General features: G+C 35.9%; 1 protein-coding gene across 1 annotated transcript in view; it reads left to right on the top strand.

The window, feature by feature from the left end:
• Syt16 (synaptotagmin 16) overlaps positions 1-21881 on the top strand; it is a 106934-nt gene extending 85053 nt beyond the window's left edge. Inside the window, exons 5-6 of the mRNA XM_076848336.1 lie at positions 522-711; positions 21568-21881. Of these exons, the coding sequence (XP_076704451.1) occupies positions 522-711; positions 21568-21881 (504 nt within the window). The remainder of the gene's footprint in view (positions 1-521; positions 712-21567) is intronic.
• The last annotated feature ends 1263 nt before the right edge of the window (positions 21882-23144 follow it).

Genomic DNA, 23144 nt, shown 5'->3' with positions numbered 1-23144 from the left:
TGAAAGTAGGACTAGGGGCCAAATATCCTATGTCGTGGTCAATGTCCAGTGGTCAATTCTTGAATAGTTGAGAGACAAAAATGCCTCTTGTATTGCTACATTCATCAGGGTGCAGAGAACAGAAGCAAATCCCAGGCCTGGAGTGGATGGGTTCCACGGAAACATTCAGGCGCAAATTACACAGGAGGGAATTTTGGTCTATATTAAATGTATTATTAGCTCTCCATGTATCTTAGAAGGTTTGATTTACACTAGTAATAACATCTTTGTCCGTTTTGTCTTTAGAGAGGAAATATTGAATGGAGACAGCTCTTGGAACAAATATGTCAGCTAGTAATGAAGGGGATCTCATCCGTGGCTGCACTCCCCGGGCACATTGTAATTCACACTGAGTGCGCCGTTAGTAATCTTTGGCAGTCATTGAGATCGGGTCACAATTTCACCAAACATAATATCGGCTTTCTCTAAAAGAGAGTAGTGCAGTGTGGGCCAATGGATTCTTTGTTGTTCTTCCCCTCCAGAGTGGAGAGTCGCCGCTCAGCCCATCTGCAGTTTCTCACAGTGATAGTGCTTCATCCACGCAGTCGCTGTCTCATGGAGGGGCGCCAGAGCTGTTGGTGGGGCTGTCCTACAATGCCACAACGGGGCGATTATCTGTGGAAATGATCAAAGGCAGCCATTTCCGAAACCTCGCTGTTAACCGAGCACCTGGTAAGTCGTGTGTCTGATCCCTCCAGCTCTGGTCCTCACGGAAGCAAGTGGAAGGCTGCATCTGCTTTCATCTCCATTCTTTAATTTTGGCAGTAAAAATGATCTTGGTAGGGCCTCACAAAGCAATACCTCTGGATTTCTGAATGGCTTTCTATTTAATTAGACTGAAGGCTTCTACCATATCTCGATGCAACTTGACACGAAATAGACTGGCCTGCGTGTTTATATTGTTGAAGGAGAAGGAATGATATGATGTCTTTTCAGCAACATCATAGGTATGAGCAATTCAAATCCGCCCACATGTCACAGGCCCTCAACTTTAAAGTGGCAGAGCTCTGATTTTGAAGGGAAGCAAATCTGGGATCGAATTCCGGCTCCACTACTTACCCACTAGCTTTGTTCTGATCTTGTATGATTTATCTCTTTTCTGAACCCCAGTTAATATATCTGGGAAAAAAGGCTAATAATCCCTTCCTCACAGGGTTATTTTTCGGTTTAAATTAACTTCTGTAATGTTAGGGTTTAGCACAGTGCCTAATATTTAGTGAGCACATAAGGAATGTTAATGGAAAAAGATGTGGAGGAGGCAGATCTGGGGAAATGCAAGACTATTTACTAGGGAAAATGACCATTTCTGAGGTCATTTAGGAATAAGGATGTAAGACATACTCTATGACTGTAGTCCAGGGTTCAGGAAGCCACATCAAATACCCACTGCTGCTGTCTCAACAGCCTCTCAACCTGGGAAGTTGTAGACTGAACATAGAAATAAGGCTGTTTAAAAAAAAAATTAGCTCACCATTTTATGATCTAGCTTGTTAGAAAAGAAAAACGAAAAACAGCGTAGACAGTTGGTTTCTGTCTCACTTTTGCCTTCTAAACCTCATGCAAAAACATCTCATCAGAGGATCCTAATTTTTATCTAGGATGCTAGCTGCAAGAGAGTCTGATAATGTTGAAATCTAGCATTTCACTCGTAGGAAGTTAAGCTAGTAGAGGGTAGAGCTGAGGGCAAAAGGCCTGCTGACCCCAGGCACCAAAGTCTTATTGAAAGAAGAATGAGATCAATAGAAATGCGGTATGCGGAAAGAGTCAGTAGGCTCTGGCCTCATGTGCAGCAGCAAGGTGCGTGCATAGAAAAGGGTCATTTCCTATAACTGAATCTGGGCTCTTTCTCCTTTTGCCCTTCACTGTGTTGCAGACCCCAAGACATTTGTTGTATGTGGGTATCTTTGTTAGGCAAGCTGTATTAAAGCCATTGGAGCAAGTTAGTAAGGAAAGCCCTAGCATTCTGGGTAACAGAAAAGCCCAGATGCATAACCCATATTCTGTGCTGATGCTCAGAGCCAGGTGAGACCTATTTAGAATGCATAATAGATGCTGATTATTAATTGCACAGCTAGAGTCTCTGCTAGATACAGTTTTGTTTTCCAATACAGCTCTGAATTTACTAAATGATCTGAATATACTACTTCTCCTTCAGAGATTTCGCCAATCTCTTTTCTTGTTCTCCTGAGCTCTGGTAAGGTATAAACAATTTTTTTTTTTTTTTTTTTTTTTTTTAGGAAGGTGATGGAGATGCAGGGAATGATGGAGATGTAGATCACACAGACATGACCTATTCAGGTCCATGCTGGGAAGCTTTGTTTTATGTGCTTGGTGGTAGTAGCCAATATAGAGGAAAAGAAATCAGTCAGAGGCTGCCAAACCAAGACGTGAATTCAGGCTCTCCTCCTTACTAGCTGTGATTTACTGAACTCTTCTGAATCTTAAATTCAAAATGGGAAATGGGGGTGTCATAATAATGTCTGCTTTATAGGTGGAATAATACACATGAAGTTGTGGTATTAAGGGTGGTACTATTGTGCACTTCTAAATTTTTATATAAAAGAAACATACCAAAGAGGAAATTCTTGTAACAAACATTTAAAACCGCATAGAAAAAAAAAAAAAGATCAGTCCTAATTTAGAAATTGGTTTAATTACAGAAGTTTAAGTCAGTGTGGCATTTAGTACACGATTTGTCATAGACATAGTGTTGCAATTTATCCTAAAATATAATTGACATACTCTATCTTTGCAACAAAAGTATTAGAAAACAATGCTGTTGTGAGGTTATTAATTAAAACAGAAACCCAGTAGTGAAAACAAAAGGTTTTTTGTCTGTGTAAAATGCTGGTACTTGAGGAAAAGCCAGTTTAATTAGGAGGGGATGAGAAAGTAGAAAGTTCCTTTGTGGAGCTTCTGAAAGGGACCTCTTGGTACTCTCAAGAGCTTTAGATGTTGACAGCTTCGGTTCTTCATTATGTCTCCTTCATTATGGTGCTAGCACTACTGTGACAGTTATCAGACAAGTTTAGGATACATTTTTAGTTCCCATATGGAAGAGAACACGAGTTTTATGAGGTAACTGAGCAGAGTTGGGAAAAAGAGGGGGAGAAGGAAAGTGAGGAGAGCCAGGAGATGAATGGCACTGAGTCGGGCCTAGGGGAGGAAGCATGCCAAGCGCCCTGGTCCCCATGTGGGGGCAGGGCAGGCAGCCCTGCCTGAGTCCCCAGGGGCTGCCTATGAGGGCAGAGGCATGCCCAGGAAATTAACGTGAGCAGGAGGCACAAATACTGTGTTTGTGGCTGTCAGCTCAGGTGGTGTTACTTCCCCCATAAAACAGGACATCAGTCCCACTTCCCAGAGTGATTATGGTCATGGAAAGAATGGTGCTTGGGTGAATGGGAGGGAAAATAGGTGGAACTCGACTCTAGAATATTGTTAATGTTTTACATCTTGCTGGAAACAGAGACAAAGGCTCATAATTAAAAGTGAGAATCTTTTGCCTCTGAATATATCATTAAACAAAAGATAGCTTTGAACTTGCCAACTGGACCCAGTCAGATGATTGTTTTGATATTTTAAACTTTTCTTCCTAAGCAAGATAGAGGAGTCAGACAAATAATAGATGAAATTCTTTTACTGGATTAGGGTCTTGGCACAAATAAGCTGTGGAAATAGTACTATATCCTCTGCCAACTTCTGAGGTGAGAACCTTGTGGAAGGTGAGACCCAGTGAGGTTGGCTTCACACTGATAGTAGGAGATTGTGGGAGCAATGAAAGGGATGTGAGTTCCCACCAGCACCAGTCAGACCAATCAGAATCTCTACTACCCTCAATGAATGGCTGAAACTAAAAAGGCTGATGAGGATGTGGAGAATGCGTTGGTGGTGGAAGTGAAAAATAGAACAACCACTCTGGGGAAAGACCTGAAAATTTCTTATACCAGAAGTTCCACTCTTAGGCATTAACCCATAAGTCAACAAACAAACAAACAACAACAACAAAAAAAACACACAAGAATGTTCATAGCAGCTTTATTCATGATGGCAAAAGTGAAAGAGAGTCCTCATGTCCATCCATAGGAGATTGACTGAGGAAACAAATTAAAATATATTTGTGTGATGGAATACTAATTAGCAATACAAAGAAAGAAAATTAAAGCAACATGGAAAAAATCACAAAAACTTACTGAATACCTAATGCATGAATCATTTGGTATGAAGTTCTATAACAGGCAGAACTAACCTAGAGTAGGAAGAAAAACAGAGGAATGTTCTGGGGTGAAAGGAACGTTGCATAGTTTGGCAAGGGGTCTGAATAGAGGCATGTATCTATCACTACTCACTGAATGGTACTCAGCTTTGTCAATTTTACTGTTTCTAAAATTCACCTTTAAAAAGAACCATAAAGAGATTCTAGATGGCCAGTGAGAGGAAGGGTACATTCATAGTTGCTCTCTGGCTTGGGATTCAAACAACAGGAGTACTGCTTCTCAACAAGGTGGGTGAAAGAGTGATTGACTAAAATTCAGTATTGGACAATCAGAATATCTTAGAGACCCAGAAATTTGGGCACAGTATACAGAGAAGAAAGAGAACACTGGAAGCCAAGCCAGTTGTGGTAGTGGTAGCAATACTAGTTTTTCAGAGAGGGAGGGATAACGGAGAGAGAAACACAGTGGATGAATGTCATGTGGAAAAACCTGAAATCGGAAAAACAATCTAAACTCAGCTGATCCAGAGCCTGAACTATGAAGTGGGTGCTTGAAAAGTGCTGTTTCTCAACTGGCTGCAGAGACCTTAAGGGGGAGCTATCTTGAGGCACCTATGCCGCTGCTGCAGAGCTGGGAGATCATAGCAATTGCCATACTCTCCAGGCAGGCCACCTATTGAACAGTCTAGGATGTGGCCAGCAGAACGTGAGTGAAAGTGAAAGAGGCACAGGAATTGTACCCAGAATGAGTCAAGTCAGAAAAGTGAAGGGGAACTCAACTACTTTTCCTTTGAATCTGGCAATTCATGTGATGAGCTGAAGTGGGTCAGGAATCTGGATAGGAGGGTGTGAATACACTCAGGGACACAGTCTGGGAAGGCTGTGTTTTGGGGCAGCAGAGTGTGTGGAGAATGGAGTCCCCTACCCCATAAGTAGAAGTCTTAGGAGGCTCCTGATATCTAGAACCACCCCCTAATAGATTGGCAAATGTCAGGCCCGAGGGGTGTGTTTATCCAGTCTTACCAGAGTAGATAACACCCAACAAAGCCTCTGAGGCCTGATTAGACCAAAGCCCCAGCCAACAGAGCTCTTCCTATAGAACTCTGCAGCAGCCCCAACCTGAGAGTTGCGTTGATCTGGTCTGTGAAGACAATACTTGGATTGACAATGCTTCCCATTCCTTCATACCTCACACTGGTGAGAAGGAAGCCGAGAACTCTTTCAGCCAGCTTCAGTCTTGAGCCACTCCAACTGGCAGCTCAGTGAGCAACACAAAAAGAGGCAAGGGTTTACAATCCCTAGCCCTTGCTTTCTCAGAAGAAATGGAAAGAATAACAGTTGGGCATAGAATGACCATCCATTCTTTTCAACTATTTGACCACCTCCATGGAGATGATTCCCTCATTTTTCATTAAGCATTGTTTTTTAATTTCTGTGTTCTTGTTGTGGTGCTTGGTTCATGGACATATGTACTTATATATTTTTTGTTTTTAATTTTTTACCCCATCTGCTATTATTTTATTTATTTATTTATTTATGTGGTGCTGAGAATCAAACCTATGCCTCACATGTGCTAGGCGAGCACTCTTCTACTGAGCCACAACCCAGCCCCTCATTTTAGCATTTTTTAAATGTAGTTGTTTTTCCTTGCCTTGCCTTTTGAGGGTTAGGGGTTTTGGTTTGTATGTTTCTCTTGTTTCTTTCTCTTTTCTTCTCCTTTGGCTAATAGCCAAATTCTCCTGTTCTCTCTTTCTCACTCCCTTTACTTTGTTTATTCTATTTTTCTCCTTCTCCCTTATAACCATCAATTGCTACATCTCTTTTGAATTCTTTGTGTTTACTTTTTGTGAAGTTATAAACTCTTTTCTACCTCTCTATCACATTTTCTTTTAACTGTATTTTTACAATCTTTTAGAAATAATAGGATTATATAATTCCTGACCCCACAATTAAAGCTGTTGCAATTATTACTGGATTAATAATTGTAATATTGCAATTATGTGGATGACATAGTTGACACCTGCTTGATTTGATGCCAGATGTAGTTTATGATTACTTATTGGTTTTGGTGTTGATAATTGCTTACCCCACCTTTTCTGTACTTTTTTTTTGTGTGATCATTAACATTATAGATGGCATAGTAGGAACCGTTATTTTTATTTTAATGCTATATATTGTCTGCATAAGTTGTTTTGCCTATTTTGTGAGATGCTGGGAACCTATATGAACACTAGAAGTTCACAGGGTAGAACCTCTGTTGCTGAACTAAACTCAGTAAAAAGACAGTGTGTACCTTTCTCACACACAAACTGATGACTCTCAATTTTCATCTAGACGTTAATACAAAGAACAGAAGAGACAATAACCCAAATGAATGACCATACCTCAAGTAGAAATGGCTAGAGGCGGACCCTCAGATGCCACTCTTGGATATCCACTGCCACAGAAAAAACATAATGAACACAAAGGTTGTAGATCCCATACCTACAAGGGGAATCTCAATCTAGATCACTCTAAGACACTCTGATAAGTGAAGACTGTGCCCTAAAAAGGCCCACACTTAAGAGAAAAACTCCAAATATATGCATAAAACCCAACACATAAATATAAGAAATAAGAAAAAGCAAGGTAGCACAATACCTCCTAAACTTAATAATTCACCAGCAACTTATCCCAAATATATTGAAGTGAATGAAATATCAGACAAAGAATTCAAAAGAATAATTATAAAAGTTATCAATGAATTCTAAGAAAACACAGAAAAATAACTGAGTGAATTAAGAAAGTCAATACAGTATATGAACGAGAAATTCAATACAGAGAGATATTGAAAAAGAACCAAACAGAAATCTTGGAAATAAAAGACATAATAAATCAAATAAAATATTCAGTTGAAAGTCTCTCTAATAGAATAGATTATGCTGAAGATAGAATTTCAGAGCCAGAAGATAATGTGGCCAGCCTAACACATTCAGATAGCATTAAAGGAAAGAAAATAGTAACCAGGATCAGAAAACAAAAAATCTGAAACAACATTAAGAGCCCAAACTTAAGGAACATTGGAATTTAGAAAGATTATGAGATGCAGGCTAATGGAGTGGATAATCTCTTCAGGGAAATAATAACAGAAAAATTTCCAAATCTTGAGAATGAGATAGACTTACAGATACAGAAAAATTCAGAACCTCAAATAGATAAGATCAAAAAGAGATCTTTTCATAACACATTATAATTAAAATACTTAACATACAGAACAAAATACAATTTTAAAAGCCTCAAGAGAAAAACATAAAGTCACATTTCAAGTCAAGCCAATCAGAATCACTTCCAGTTTTTCAGCACAAACTCTTTAAAACCAGGAGGGTTTGTAATGATGTGTTCCAAATCCTGAAAGAAAATAACTATCAATCAAGATTGCTATATCCAGTAAAGCTATATCCTTCAAAATTGAATAAGAAATAAAATCCTTCCAAGCTCAACAGAAACTAAAAAATGTACTACTATTAAACTCGCATTATAGAATTTACTTAAAGAAATATTCCGTATAGAAGAAATAAAAAACAAACCTCAGAGCTCACAAAAGAATTATCATTTGAAGACAAGATAAGCAAATGAGACACAGATCAAATTAAACATTATAAATAAATCAAAATGACAAGAATTAATAAACCTCTGTAATAAAACTGATGCAAATGGTCTCAACTCTCCAATTAAAAGACATAGGCTGGCAGAATTTATTTAAAAAATAAGACTCAACTATATGTTGTTTGCTAGAGATGCACTTTACAGGTGTCACAGACAGAAAGTAAAACCATGCAGATGGAGCCCCAAAATAAGTAGGAGTAGCTACTCTCATATCTGACAAAGCAGACTTCAAACTAAAATTAAACAGAAGAGACAAAGAAAGTCACTTCATCCTGGTAAAGGCAACAATCCGTCAAGAATATGGAGCAATTATAAATATTTATGTACCAAATGTGGATGCCTCAGATAGACTACAGTACAATAATACTGGATGCTTTTAAAACACCTTTTCACCAATAAATAGGTCATCCAGACACAAATTCAGAAAAGACTCTTCAGATATAAAAAATACAAATCAAATGGACTTAGCAGACATCTATAGAATATTTCCTCCAACAACAAACATACTTTCTTCTCAGTTTCTCACTATTTTAGGCTACAAAACAACTCTTAGAAAATATAAAAAATTGATATAATGCCTTGAATCTTATCTGTTCATAATGGAATGAAATTAGAAATTAACATCAAAAAGCCCTAAAGAAACTATATAAATACATGGAAATTGAACAGTACACATTTCAATAATGAATGAGTGATAGAAGAAATCAAGAGAGAAATTTAAAAATTCTTAGACTGAAATGAGAATGGTGAAACAGCATACCAGAACCTCTGAGACATAAGAGGTTATATTATGAAGGACATAAGAGGAAACAGCTTTCATAGAGGAAAGTTTAGAGCATGAGTGCCTACATAAGAAAATCAGCAAGATTCCAAGTAAACAACCTAATGATGGCCCTTGAAAAGGCACAACCCGAATCCAAAACCAGTGGAAGGAAGGAAATAATTAAGATCAGAATTGAAATCAATGAACTTGAGAATTAAAAATAAAGAAAGAAATATAAAAAAATCAATGAAACAAAGAATTGGTTCTTAGAAAAGCTAAACAAGACTGATAAACCTTTAGCCAAACCAAAAACAAAAAACAATAAGACCCGAATTAATGAAATTAGAGCTGAAAAAGGAGAGACTACTACAGGTTACAGAAATCCAGTGGGTCACTAGGGGCTATTTTGAAAATTTATATTCCATGAAATTGGAAAACCTAGAAGAAATAGATACATTTCTAGGAAGATACAATCTGCCAAAGCTGAACCAAGAGGACATAGAGAACCTAAACAGAATGATAACTAGCAATGAGATAAAAGCGGAAAGAAGGAAATTGAAGAAGGCCTCAGAAGATGAAAAGACCCGTCTGTGGATAGGCAGAATTAATATTGTTAGGATGGCCATACTATCAAAAGCAATGCAATTCCAATCTGCTAATGACATTCTTCTCAGAACTAGAAAAAAAAAAAAAAACAGTCCTAAAATTCAGTTTGAAGAATAAAAGACCCAGAATAGCCAAAGGTATTAAAAGCCAAAAAAGCAATGCTGATGGTATTGTTACACCTGACTTGAAAATTATACTGCAGAGCTACAGAAACAAAAACTATATGGTACTGGCATAAAAACGAACACATGCACCAGTGGTACAGAATAGAAGACACAGAGGCAAAACTCACACATGGAGTGATCTGATCCTTGACTAAATAAAACTAGACGCTTATTTCTCACCCTGTACAAAAATCATCTCAAAATGGATCAGACTTAAAAATTAGGCCCCAAACTATTCAATTTCTAGAAGAAAACATAGGGTCAACACTCCTGCATATAGGAACAGGCAATAACTTTCTCAATAAGACCCCTAAAACTCAGAAATAATGCCAAATGTTAATGAATGGAATAGCATCAATTTAAAAAGCTTCTGTACAGCAAAGGAAATGATTAGGAATGTAAAGAGAGAACCTAGAGAATGGGAGAAAAGAAATTGCTAGTTACTCTTCTAACAGAGAATATACAGGATATATTTTTTAAAAAACTCAATACTTAATATGAAAAAATTAAATAAACCAATTAATAAATGAATAAAATTGATACTTCTCAAATGAAGAAGTAAAAATAACCAACAAATATCTGAAAAAAAGTTCAATATCCTTAGCAATTAGGAAAATGCAAATCAGAACTACACCAAGATTTCATCTCACTCCAGTCAGAGTGGCAGTCTTTAAGAACATAAACCATAATGCTAGAGAGGATATGGAGTTAAAGGAACACTTTTACACTGTTGGTAGTATTATAAGTTAGTTCAACCACTTTGGAAATCGGTATGGATACTCCTCAAAAGACTAGAAATGGAACCACCAGATGTCCCAGTTATACCATGCCCCAGTACTTATCCTAAAGAATGAAAGTCATCAAACTATAGCAATAGATTGATACACATATTCATAGCCCCACAATAGCCAAACTATGGAACCTGCCTAGGTGTCCTCAATTGATGAATGGATAAAGAAAATGTTGTGTGTATGTGTGTGTGTGTGTGTATGAAAAATGAAATTTTGTCATTTGCAGGAAAATGGATGAAGCTAAAGACCATTATGTTAAGGGAAATAAACCAAACCCAGGAGGTCAAGGGTCATATGTTTTCTCTCATGTGGAAACTAGAGAGGAAAGAGGAAAATAAAGTTGTGGGAGAGTTTTTAATGAAAATCAAAGGGAGAGAAGTAGAGGAAAGGGAGGAGGGGAGGAAGGGGGAAAGTTCTGGGGAATGATATTGGTCATATTATATTGTTGTATTGTGTGCATGTATGAACATGAAACAACAAATCCCATCATTATGTACAAATACGATGCACCCACCAAAAAAAAAAAATGGAAAAAAAGAGCCACAAAATATTGAATTCTATTTAACAAAATGCATTCAGAAATGTTTATGGGTGGATAGTAATGCTTGCTACGGCTAAAATGGATTTCTGTATGGAGAGATGCAGTTGTGTGAGAAAGCAAATGGAGCAATAGAAAACAATTGAATACTCAGGTGGTGGGTATGTAGATCTCCACTTTTCAATTATTTCAAAATTTCCATATATTTGAAATTTTTAATTACAAAACATTGGGGAAAACAAGCCAATCTTTTCTGGAATAAGTCAGTTCAAGTGGGTTAAAAAACTAACAAGAAAAAATAAGTCTCAGCTATAGATAGGGGCTGAGACTGTCCATGGTTGGCAGTACATTTCTTTTTAATATTAAAATGACACTTCAAGGGCTGGGGTTGTGGCTTAACGGTAGGGCACTTGCCTAGCATGTGCAAGGCCCTGGGTTCAATCCTCAGTACCACATAAAAGTAAATAAATAAAGGTATTGTGTCCAACTACAAGTAAAAATTAAATATTCTTTTTTAAAAATGACACTTGAAGATTTAATTCTATTATTTTAGCTTTACCTTGGATTGGCTAGATGGGTAACAAGCAGCTGAAGCTGAGGGTACACTCTGTGGTGTTCTTCATAAGCCACATCATCTTCAGAGAAAGCAGAGAAAGCATGAGGCTGAGCATTTTTTTCTTTCCAACTTCAACCTTTTTCTCTGCTCATATAGTACAGATAAATAGATATGTTCATTTGTTACCTTTTGGTGGTGAAAATGCCCATGTTATAAAGTGTTGGGTTTTTTTTTTTGATCATGTAGATGGGTTAGGAAAGTTAAGTAGGCTACTTGAAAATTATTGAAACTAGCCCAGGGATCCTATTCATAAAAAATATGTTAAGTGGTATGACAAAAGGAAGTACTCTTAGCCCAAATCATATAGCAGTGTTTCAAGTATGTTTCCAATTATTTTCAAGGTAATATCCCATCCACTGCTTGTGGTCGGTGTTCAGAATATTATCATTTTTGCAGTTAAAATGGTATAGGCTTTGATGGCAAAGTTTCCAGGTCTGTGCATGGCTGATGGTCCAGGGGGAAAAGCAATGTGTGAAATATGGTAGAAATCTGAACTCTGGATGTGCATTTGCAAAACACCTTTGTAAAAGTTATCAACAAGAAATAGAAATATTTGGTAGTCTTTCAAATTTTACTTCGTGGGAAGGCAATTCATTAATGACTTAACAGCTCTATTCTGTTGTTATCCTAGGCCTACCACCCAATTACATGTGATTTAACCTCTCTGAATTTAATTTCTTCCTCTATGAAATGAGGTTAACAAGTGAATGTTATGGATCCACGTGCTATGTTTAAAAACAAGTTAGCTATTCTGTTGGCAGGGTCTCTTTCTGCATCTTCATCTGTGTGGTCTCCCTCTACATTGTGCTACTGTATTGTGTATATATGTGTACATGTACACATATAATGATCCTTGTCAAAAACTATCATTAAGATGTCCCCTCCAGTTCAAAACAAGAAGTTTCTCAGCTTCTCAGCATGTGCATGATTAGCCACACGTGATAATTACAACCCAAATGATAATACTTAGCAGCAGCAGCAGCAGCATATTAACCTTGTTAGGCACTCACAATAGCAGAGACTAAAGGAAAGAAAAACAAAAAAAGCAAGTCAAGCTGCCTTGGTTTAGTGTGAAGAACAAGTGGAATGCTGAGTGCACATTCTACCAATGAAGTACAACGGGAAAAAGGACTCAGTGAAAATGAACACATATAGGACACACGAGTGTCTTTAAAATCCTTTTAAAATATAGGGTAGTAGTAGCCACTGTATGTGCTCAGAATTATGGTCAGTTCATATGAAGATTTAGATGTGGCACTAGCTCATTGAGTGCCTATGTGATATTTCTTGTTCTACATTAACTCATTTAATTCTCATAGTGATAGTAGAGTTAAAAAATTTTAAAAGCAGGAGGAAAAAAAACAAGACAGTTAGCATGGTATGTGAATTATATCTGAAGAAAGATATTTTGAAAACACAGTTACCTACAGAGGAACGAAAGCAGATTGAGAGGATGGGCTCCTAACAGTACTGGCAGAAGCCAGAGGACAGTGGGACAATAATAGCGAAGTCTTGAGATAAAAACACTCAGTAATTTGTTCTCTGGAGGAAAGAAAAATAAAGATATTTTCTCCAAAGTTTTCACCTGCCACTGAAAGAACTAGTTAATTAGTAAATAGTGTATTTCAGCAGAAAGAAATTGAAATTAGAAGGGAGTAATAATATGTAAGAAGGAATAATGAACACAGAAATTGTCAAACATATAAATAAGTGTAAACCTACATGGGTTGTATTAAACAAAAAAAGGCACTGTAGTAAAAATGACCAATATTAGGAGAAAAAGTGGAATTAACATTCTAGCAGACAGAACACAAAGGTTGAGAAGGGAGATAGAAATCAGAGAATTTTAAGGTACTTAACGGGGTATAGAGACTATGATATATGATCAAGTGATTTTTGACGTGGATATCAATGCCATTTAATGAGAAAGGATGGTTAAAAAAAAAGTTAGTGGGAAAACTGGATACTGGATATCAACATACAGAAGAATTAAGTTGGCCCTGTACCTAACATATTCAAGAATCAATTTAAAAAAGATTGATGATTTAGTGGAAGACCTAAAATATAAAATTCTTTGAGGAAATGTGGAAAAATCTTCTTGTCATTTGATTTGGCAATGACTCTTTGGTCATGACACCAAAGGCACAAGAAAAAAAAAAAAACAGAACAAAACAAACAGACAAATTGGACTATATGAAAGTTAGGAAACTGCATCAAATGACAACCACAGGGTAACTAGGCAACCCACAGAATGGAAGATATATATCTGGAAAGGGATTAATATCCAGTATATATAGAGAACTCCTAAAACTCAAAAATGAAATACCAAAGAATCTGGTTTATAAAATGGGTAAAGTACTCAAATATATGTATTTCTCCAAAGGAGATAGAAAAATAGCCATCAGGAATATGAAAAGATACTCGGTATCATTAGTTACCAGGAAAATACAATGAACTTCCATTACACATTAGGGTAACTACTATTAAAAAAGAAAACCCACAAAATAGCAAGGGTTAGTGGGAATATGGAGAAATTAAAGCCTTTTTGCATTGCAGGTAGGAATGTAAAATGGTGCAGCACTGTGCAAAACAGTATGGCAGTTTCTCAAAACAAAGAAAGGAAAAGAAAATTATTATATGACTGCACAATTCTACTTTGTGGCTATGTAACCCAAAGAATTGAAAGCAAGATCTTGAGGAGATATTCTATTATCACATTCCCAGTAACATTTTTCACAATATTTAAACATGGAAGCATCCTCAATGTTCAAAGATGGATTAATGGATAAGCAAAAGATATATATATATATAAAATGGAATATTACTCAGCCTTAAAATGGAGGAAAATTCTGATATATTGTATGTATCAACCTTGAGGACATTATGCTAAGTGAAATAAGCAAGTCATAAAAAGATACTGCATAATTCTACTTATATGAGGATGTTTAGAATAGTAAAAATAATAAGAGACAGACAGAACAATGGTGATTGCCAAAGGTTGAAGGGAGAGGGAAATGGAGATTTAGTGTTTAATTTGTGTAGAGTTTCAGTTTTCACAAGCTGAAAAGAGATCTGGAGGTAGATAGTGGTAGGTTGCACAGCATTAGGAATCTACTTCATACTTAAAAATGGTGAAGATGGTAATTTTGTGTTACATGTATTATAACATGTTTTTTTTAAAAACTGGAAAGAAATTCATTGAAGATATATCAGAGGATATTATTGTAAAACAAAGTTGTGAATAACTCTTGTAAGAGCTAGTTGTTCAGATGCCATGTGTCAGGGGAAAAACTGAGAGATTAAGAGGCTGTATGTATGTGGGAGTAGGGGTATATAGAAAATCTTCACACTTCTGCTCAACTTTGTTATAAACTTAATACAGCTCTAAAATAGTCTTCTATATAGTCTTCTATAGTCTTCTAAAAATTAAGAGATTAGAAAAGAGAAAATCAGAGATTGATAAACTTTAGACATTAAATCAAGTGTACATGTTAATAATTTTAATCTAACTTTCAAACCAATAGAAGTGAGAATAAAGAAAATGCTATAAATCAAATAGAAAACAGCCAAAATGTTTCAATGGTATAACGAATGTGAAATAAACAGTAGAAACCAAAACAGTAACTATAAATGAAACTGTTAATAGTCATAATAAAGGGAACAAAAATTGCCATGTAAAAGATAGATATAATATTAATATTTCTCTCTTTCTTCTATTCTTTCCCCATTCCCTTTCCTTACCTCACATACAACTGCAGTTTATATTGGGCCCATCTAGCTTCACAGTATATATGGGGGGAAAAAAGAAAGTAATTACCAACAAATTGAGCTTAATTTGGGAATATAAGAATGATTCAATATTAGGAAATCTGTTAGTCTAATTCACATATTAACTGATTTATAAGAAAACACGATTATCTCAATTGATGCAAATGGAAGCTTTTGATAAAATGCACTATTCATTAATTATAAAAGTAACTTTAGCAGATGTGTAGTAGCAGATGTGCTAATGCGGACTAGCCTGTGATATTTCAACAGATAAACTCTGCAGTCTCAGTGGCCTAACATGGCAAAAGTTCTTTTGCATCACAGTCCAAAGTGAATCACGTAACTTTCCTCTTGGCTCTGACCAACGTATGCAGGCTTTCTCCATTTAATGGGCCAAAAAAATGTGGTCTTCAACCCATGGCCTCCCTCATTGCCCTGGAAGGAGAGGAGACAGCCTGGGAGATTTCTTGCTTGAGGAAGAGCAAGAAATGTAGTTCAATATAGCTATGACTGAAGATGACATCATTTCTCAAATTTCATTGTTCAAAACCCAGCCCAGTTCTGAACAATGGAATTTGAAAAGAGATGTCAAATAAGCAAAAGGTATACAAAAAGTGCAATAGTACTCAGCCTTAAAATGGAAGGAAATTCGACATACACGTTAAATCAATGTATGTTTTCCATGTGGCAAACATTATTGATTAAATGATCCATCATCTCTCTGGGGATCTGTAATTACATATGTGTCAGATATCAAGAGTCCAGGCCTACATGTCTTCCTTAAGCCTGATAATACTCATCATCATCATTTTATAATGTTTCTCAGTATCTAGTATGGATAATAACTCTTACCATCTTTTAAAAACTTAGTTATTTTAAGCTCTTGCTGGGAAAGTCCAAATCTGCTGGGAAGACCACACCCATAATTTGATATTTGATGTGAATTAAATATCACATTATTCACCTGGGGAGGTTTAGTAGGCCTTTGTTGTTCAAAGACTGAGTTTCTTACTGTTTGGAGGTTTAGAAACATTCAGCTTGCCAAACTATAAAAAGTTCTGAGTTTCTGTATTTTCTCTTTTTTTTCTTTACACAGGGGTCAGTTCTTTCCCAAGCGTAACCTTTCCCTCTTCATTCCAAATGAAGCCCATAATACTGAATACATGCTTCTAAATTCTGTTTTTTTCAATCTCTTTCCCTAGAGCAACAAACTCATTAGGCATGTGTTCTTCCTCCTGAGTTGTAGCAAATGGCAGTTTTACTCACACAACATGGATTGTAGATTTCTTCTGTTCTATTCTCTAATACTTGTTTCTTATTTTTTTAAGGATTTTTAAAAAATATATATTTTTTAGTTGTGGATAGACCTTTATTTTATTTTTTTATATATGGTGCTGAGAACCGAACCCAGTGCCTCACACGTGCCAGGCAAGTGCACTACTGCTAAGTCTCAGCCCCAGCCCTACTACTGGTTTCTTGATTACCTGAAACATAACTTCTAAGATAATTCTCATTCTTACTTCTTGGCCAAATATCATCATCATCATTCTTCTTCTTCTTATTATTATTATTATCACCATCATTGTTGTTGTTATTATTTTATGATGGCAACATTCCAGTTGAGATTACCAGTTATTACATCAGTAAGATTTTGTTAGTAAAATAGAAAATAATCTTGGTATATTATGCTGGGAGTTGTTTAACTATTGGAAAGCTGGAGAATAAAAATGTGGAAGACAATTTTCAGGAAATTAAAGCAGACATCACGGGAAAGATGTCCTTATACTCGGAGCTGTCTGTACACAGAAGAGGTGAGTCTCATGAGGATTTCTAAATGTCATGGACAGAGTTCCTCCATTGTCATCCACTAATGCCAGTGCACAATGCAGCTTGTTCTAGGGAGTTTGGGCTTCCCTTTTTTTTCCCACTTCCTGTATCATACAAGTAGCTTTCATTAGTGGAATCTAACTGGAAGCTTACAGGCAAAAGATTTAGGGGAATGTAGTTTTACAGATTTATGTCCCTTGAGTATAGGAAAGATCTTAGATAGGTGAAAGTGGTATTGAATATCAACTAATGTGGCATAGAAGGAAACTTACTCGTAGGCATTCTAGGTAGTTCCAGTAGAATAAGAACAAATAAAATTAAAACTTAAACAAAACTTCCTTTATTTGGTGAAAATCTGATTTTCTACATTAAAGGCATAAAAAAACCCACAAATTTGAATAATTCTTTAATACCAAATCACTTGTGCCCTCATATACCAACAATTAGAAAGTAGAGTTTTTATTACAAAAGCAACAAAATTTCCAGGATACCCAAAATAACATTAAACAAAGGGAAGTAAGGCAGTTGTAGGAGATAAATGGCAAAATTCTTGGGAAATTCAAAAGAAACTAAATAGATATACCATGTTCATTGATGAGAATCTACTTTATTGTGAAAACAACAGCTTTCTCCAAATTAAACCATCAGTCCAGTACAATCCCAATCAAAATTCCAATGGTGATTTTTTTTTGGTTTGTTTATTTTGTTTGGTTAGTATAGAACTTGAAAGCTAATTTTAAAATTCATATACAAGAACCAGTTAAACCAAGCAAGAGCTTAAAATAACTAAGATAGTTTTTAAAATATGGTAAAAGTTATTATCCATAGTAGATATCAAGACATAATATAAAATGATGATAATGAGTATTATCAGGCTTAAGAAAGACACTCAAGCCTGGATTCTTGACATCTGACAGATATGTAATTACAGATTACCCAGGAGATAATGGATTGTTTAATCAACAATGTTTGCCATATGGAAAAAATAATTAAATCTTTAACTCACATCACATGCAAAGGTCAATTCTAATGAACAACAAATTCTTAGAACTCAGAAGAAAATATGGGAGACTATTGAATTTCAGATAGTTTTTAAAAAAAAACTGTAATGAAAACATCAACTGAAAAAAACGTATAAACCTGATTCCATAAAAATCTAAAACATTTGTTCTACAAAAGTAACCATAAACTAAGCAAAAAGATAAGCCATAGAGTGGGAGAAAATAATAGTAATGGATATACTGGTATAGATTTTGCATCTAGAATTTGTAAAGAATGCAGTAACTCACTCTCATGTACACCCTGGAGAAATTCTTGAATATCAGTGAATATTGGTTCAATACAAAATAGAGAAAAATGTTTACTGAAATCTTCCAAAAATGATTTTTTTTTTTTTTTTTTGGTACTTGGGATTGAACCCAGGTCATTTAGCCATTGAGCTATATCCCCAGCCTTTTTTTATTTTGAGACAGGCTCTTATTAAGTTGCTTAGGACCTTGCTAAGTTGATGAGGCTATCTTTCAACTTGCAATTCTTCTGACTAGCTCCCTGAGCTGCTGGTATTACAGGCAGGCTCCACCATGCCCAAATCTCAGTTCTTGGCTGTTATAAGTGAATGTCCATTAATTAAGAGAATGGAAAGCAAACTGTGTCTTGATAATATATTGGAACAATATATACAGCAGATAAAATACATGAATCACAGGTATATATATATATACACACACATACATTGGGATAATAAAAATTAATCCTGAACCAAATTTCAGGAAGATATACACTATGATGTTAAATACTTTTAATGTATAAAACACTATTAAATATATTCTGGATATTTTTATTTACATCTGCAAAATTTGTACTGGTTTAAAAACATGCATAGAAATGATGAACTCCAAATCTAAGAGAAGTTGAACATGACCAAGGAAGGATACTCAAGGACTTTTCAATTGTAATACTTCTTAAAAATCAAACAAAAACAAGAAAATATCTATAGCAAATATGAAAAATTCTGGCTATCACAAGATGATGTGTGGATGCTGTTTTCTATTATCTATCTTAAAAATTTTTACAAGTATTAATAAATGAAAAGAGAAGGGAAAGTGAAATGACAAAATTTCTTTCCCTTGCCCTGCATCGCTATGAATCATGCTCCCTGCAAACCCTTCTCTGAAGATTTAGTCTCTAGTACAATTTAGAGAATACTATGCTGTGAATGGACAGACATTTTGTGTGGGCTGTATTAATCACCTCTGAATACCATGTTGACCCTTGGGACAACTGTCTTTTGAGTTCCAAATGATCACTTTTATGTCATGATAAATTGGAGATTATATGATTATATATGGTTTCAGCACATTGGCATCTTCTTTTAGCTCAAGACAATTGACCAATAAAGTAGCTGTCAGAATTATCAAGGGATTAGGACCCATTCAGCCTTTGATAATGGCTCGAAGTTACTAAAGATACTACAAAGCTTTCTGAATCATCATCAGAAAATAAAACATTGTTCAGTGTTATTTTGTAGCAACTATTATCAGTTTCCAAAGAATTAAAACAGAGGTCATTTAAACTGGATATTTATTTAACTGGATTCCTTCTCTGTCCATTCTTACTGATGTTTATCAGAGTAAGTCACTGAACCCCAAGAGATGCCCCATTATGCTCCCCCTACTTTTCTACACAAGCATTTCCTCAGCCTGGCCTCTGTTCTGGCCTTAAAAAGTCCGCACAGGTTGATGAAAGCTTCCCTTTTTGAACTAGAACAATCCTTGGGTCACGTCCTCAGACTGGATTGATTATAAAATTATTTTCTTTCATTGTCATGTGTGTATCACCCAATTTCAGCAATGGCAGTTCAATAGTAAGCAGCCTTTCTTTTAATTAGAAAATGTTCTTGTGACGGCATACAGCTTGAAATTGCTCTTTATAAAATGAGCATGTCTTTGTTTGCAAAATCCACTTTATTCTTGATGCTGTGACTGGCAGAAGAATTGCCAGAGCGTTGGTTGGTGACTGGATTGACTTTTCCTAGGAATCCTGTAGCTGTACAGCCAGGGAAATGCTAATTCACTCCCCCATTGTTGGTTTTGTGACAGCTCTTTCTGTAGAACAGTTTGAAGAGTGGAGAGCCCTGTTTCTGAGACAGAGAAGTGTTTTCACACCTGAAGTGTAATTTCACACCTTGTGTTTCTCAGCAGATAAGTGCATAAAATAACACATCAAACCGGAATAGAAAAAGATCAACATACAAAGAAAACTGCAGGTTGTAATTTGTTTCCTACTTTATAGTGCTCTTGGAGAGAACAGTAAATTACAGAGATCTGGGTTTACACTTTAAAAAGTTTGACTGGTCGTTAGGTGGGGAAATGAGCTGTAAACACTAATCAGCTAGCTGCCTATATGCAAAGAATGTACAAAATGATGGAATTCGGAAAACATCCTAACCTTTTGAAGTATTTAAAGTACGATATGCATCTGAGTTAGTAAAAACTGTAGTTAAGGGAAAAGTTTTTTAAAAAATGATAAATTCAATGATTTAATAAAATATAATTGAGATAATTTCCATTTAGGAGTTTTGGCAAAAGTAGACTATGTATGTTGATAAAATTTGGATGTTTTCTTTCCTTTCTATAAGCAACTAAAAATATGATTCTTGTCACTATTTTATAGCATCTCAGTGCAGGGGTTATAAAAGGACAGGTTTGACTTTGTTTTATACGTTTGAAAACTTGAGACTAAAAGAAGAAAGAAAGTTGATATTTCTGGATAGTCGTGAACATGCATCACAAAATATTTGTCAAAGGTTGAGCACATGTTAGGCACTGGGCTAGGCTTCAAGGGCATGATGGGAACAGGCATTTCCTCTCTACCACTGGGTAACTGACAGTCTTTGCAGACAAATAAGTGATCAGTGATGATACAGGCGATAGGCTAGGTTTTGGTGGAGGCTTCAAGAGGGTTATCTGAACTAGGTCTAGTGGGAGAAAGAAGTCAGCAAAGATTTCTGGAATAAAGTGATATCCAAGTGGAACTTAATTCATAGCACTTGTGGAAAGGTGGTTATCAGTTGGGATATGAGGGTGTGGAGAGAGTGCACCAAAGGGAAAGGGGAAGGAAGAGAGCAGGAAGGTTGGAGTAAATGAGGTGGTCCAAAGGATATGCAGACAACAGACAGTGAGAAGAGAAATGACTCTTTAACTCAGTCACAAAGCAGTATTTTGATGATGAAAAATACATAGATAAAAAATATATGTATATATGTGAAGAACTGGTCCACCAACACCATTACACACACATTACCTGTGCACCTATGTACAAACCCTGTGCAGGTAGAGGTTCTAATGAACATGAACAATGTGCTGGAAGGGAGTGCATGAAACATCAGGCATTCAATGTAGTAATCCCTGTCCTTAATAATTTATGTGAGCTGTGTTACTCCCAAAGCAAGGACTGGGCCCAAGAGTACGGATCAGTATATTGAAAGGAAAAATTTGCAGGCCATGTAAATATTAAACTAAACTAGCAAAACAGAAAACATTGGTGTTCTCTCGTTTCCCAACCCTACTTTTGTTTTATTTTGTTTTGTTTCCCATAGATACATATGGAAAACTCTTTCTTCTCAATTCTGTGGGCCAAGAGATGTCCCGATGCAAGACATCCATTCGCCGTGGTCAGCCCAATCCTGTTTATAAGGAGACGTTTGTTTTCCAGGTGGCGCTCTTTCAGCTCTCTGATGTCACATTGATGATTTCCATTTATAACAGGCGTACTATGAAGCGTAAAGAGATGATTGGCTGGATTGCTATGGGTCAGAACAGCAGTGGAGAGGAGGAGCAAGATCATTGGGAGGAAATGAAGGATACCAAAGGCCAGCAGATCTGCAGATGGCACACTTTGCTGGAATCCTAGGTGTGCCAGCTGGCATTTGTGGGCTATGTCTGCTTTGGTTACCTGCGTGGCTGGATGACACAAAGTCTAGTGTGTCCTGTGTCCTAGCAAGCTTTTCAGGCTTTCAAAGAGAGATTTACTAACCCTAGGACATTCTGAGTTTTGGGTTTCTTGAAGGTTTTATTTGAATTTAAATATTGTAATAGAAAACCACACACACAGTAATAGAAAACCACACACAAGTGTATGACATAGAAAATGTTACCATAGTTGAGACCACTGATGATGTGTTAATTTGTGTTAATACATTATTGAGTTTTGGTTCACACTGTGGGATGAAGCTTCCCCTACTGTCTCTGTTCACTTGGAGAGTAACCTGAGGTTGCAAAGGAGCTGTTAAATGTTACTATTTGCGATCACTTAGGTGTATGATCAGATTTTTCTCAGTGCAAAAAATTCCAAAATGCAGAAATGAATCAGATGCTGAGGCTCATAAGAAAATATAACTGTAATTCATAATCCTTTATTTCATGTTTTTCCCTTTGTCAAAAAAACCCATTTACCTTAAAAGTAAATATTATAAACTTCTACTTACAAAATAAATTTGTATTAATTAAATACCTCGTTCATCTCACTTACATATAATGGTTTCTATCAGACTTTATTTACATGAATCATTTTTGAAACTAGAAAAGAGTTTAAAAACTTATTGTTGGTAAGAGTAGTTTAGAATGTGTAAGATTTCAAACTTGTAATTTTCAAGGTTTTTATGCTGCCTTTCTCACCTAACAAATTCCTAAGAATGAGAAGAAAACCAAAAAAAAAAAAAAAAAAAAAAAAAAAAAACAACAACTATTGAAGTCATGGAGTTACAAATTTTTCTGAATCTGGTGTTCTTTTCAATTATATTTTTCTGTTGTCAGTCATATATACTCAGACATGCATTTTGAATGTACTCTTGCATGTAAACCATGCTCATTTTCTATCTTTAGAATGTGGTAAATTGTACACAGTGAGTCTTCAATAAATGTTGATTTGATTGGCTCTTGGAAATGAACATGTAAACACCTGAATGAAGAAATATTTTCAGCTTAGATGGAATGACATTAAGTTTTTCTTTGAGCATTTGAAGTGCCTATAAATGTCATTTTTTCATGGTATTTGCAGCAACATATATTAGTCATTACTTGCATTCTGGGCATGTGTTATTTAGAACACTGATTTTGTGTGGTTATGAGCATGAAATTTTTCTTCTAACTTTTTACATATTTATGCAGTGCATTG

This window comes from Callospermophilus lateralis, chromosome 3 (genome assembly GCF_048772815.1).
Source record: "Callospermophilus lateralis isolate mCalLat2 chromosome 3, mCalLat2.hap1, whole genome shotgun sequence".
NCBI classification, from domain to species: Eukaryota; Metazoa; Chordata; class Mammalia; order Rodentia; family Sciuridae; genus Callospermophilus; species Callospermophilus lateralis.
Note: the sequence above shows the minus strand (reverse complement) of the source record. Positions and strands in the feature narration are given on the sequence as shown.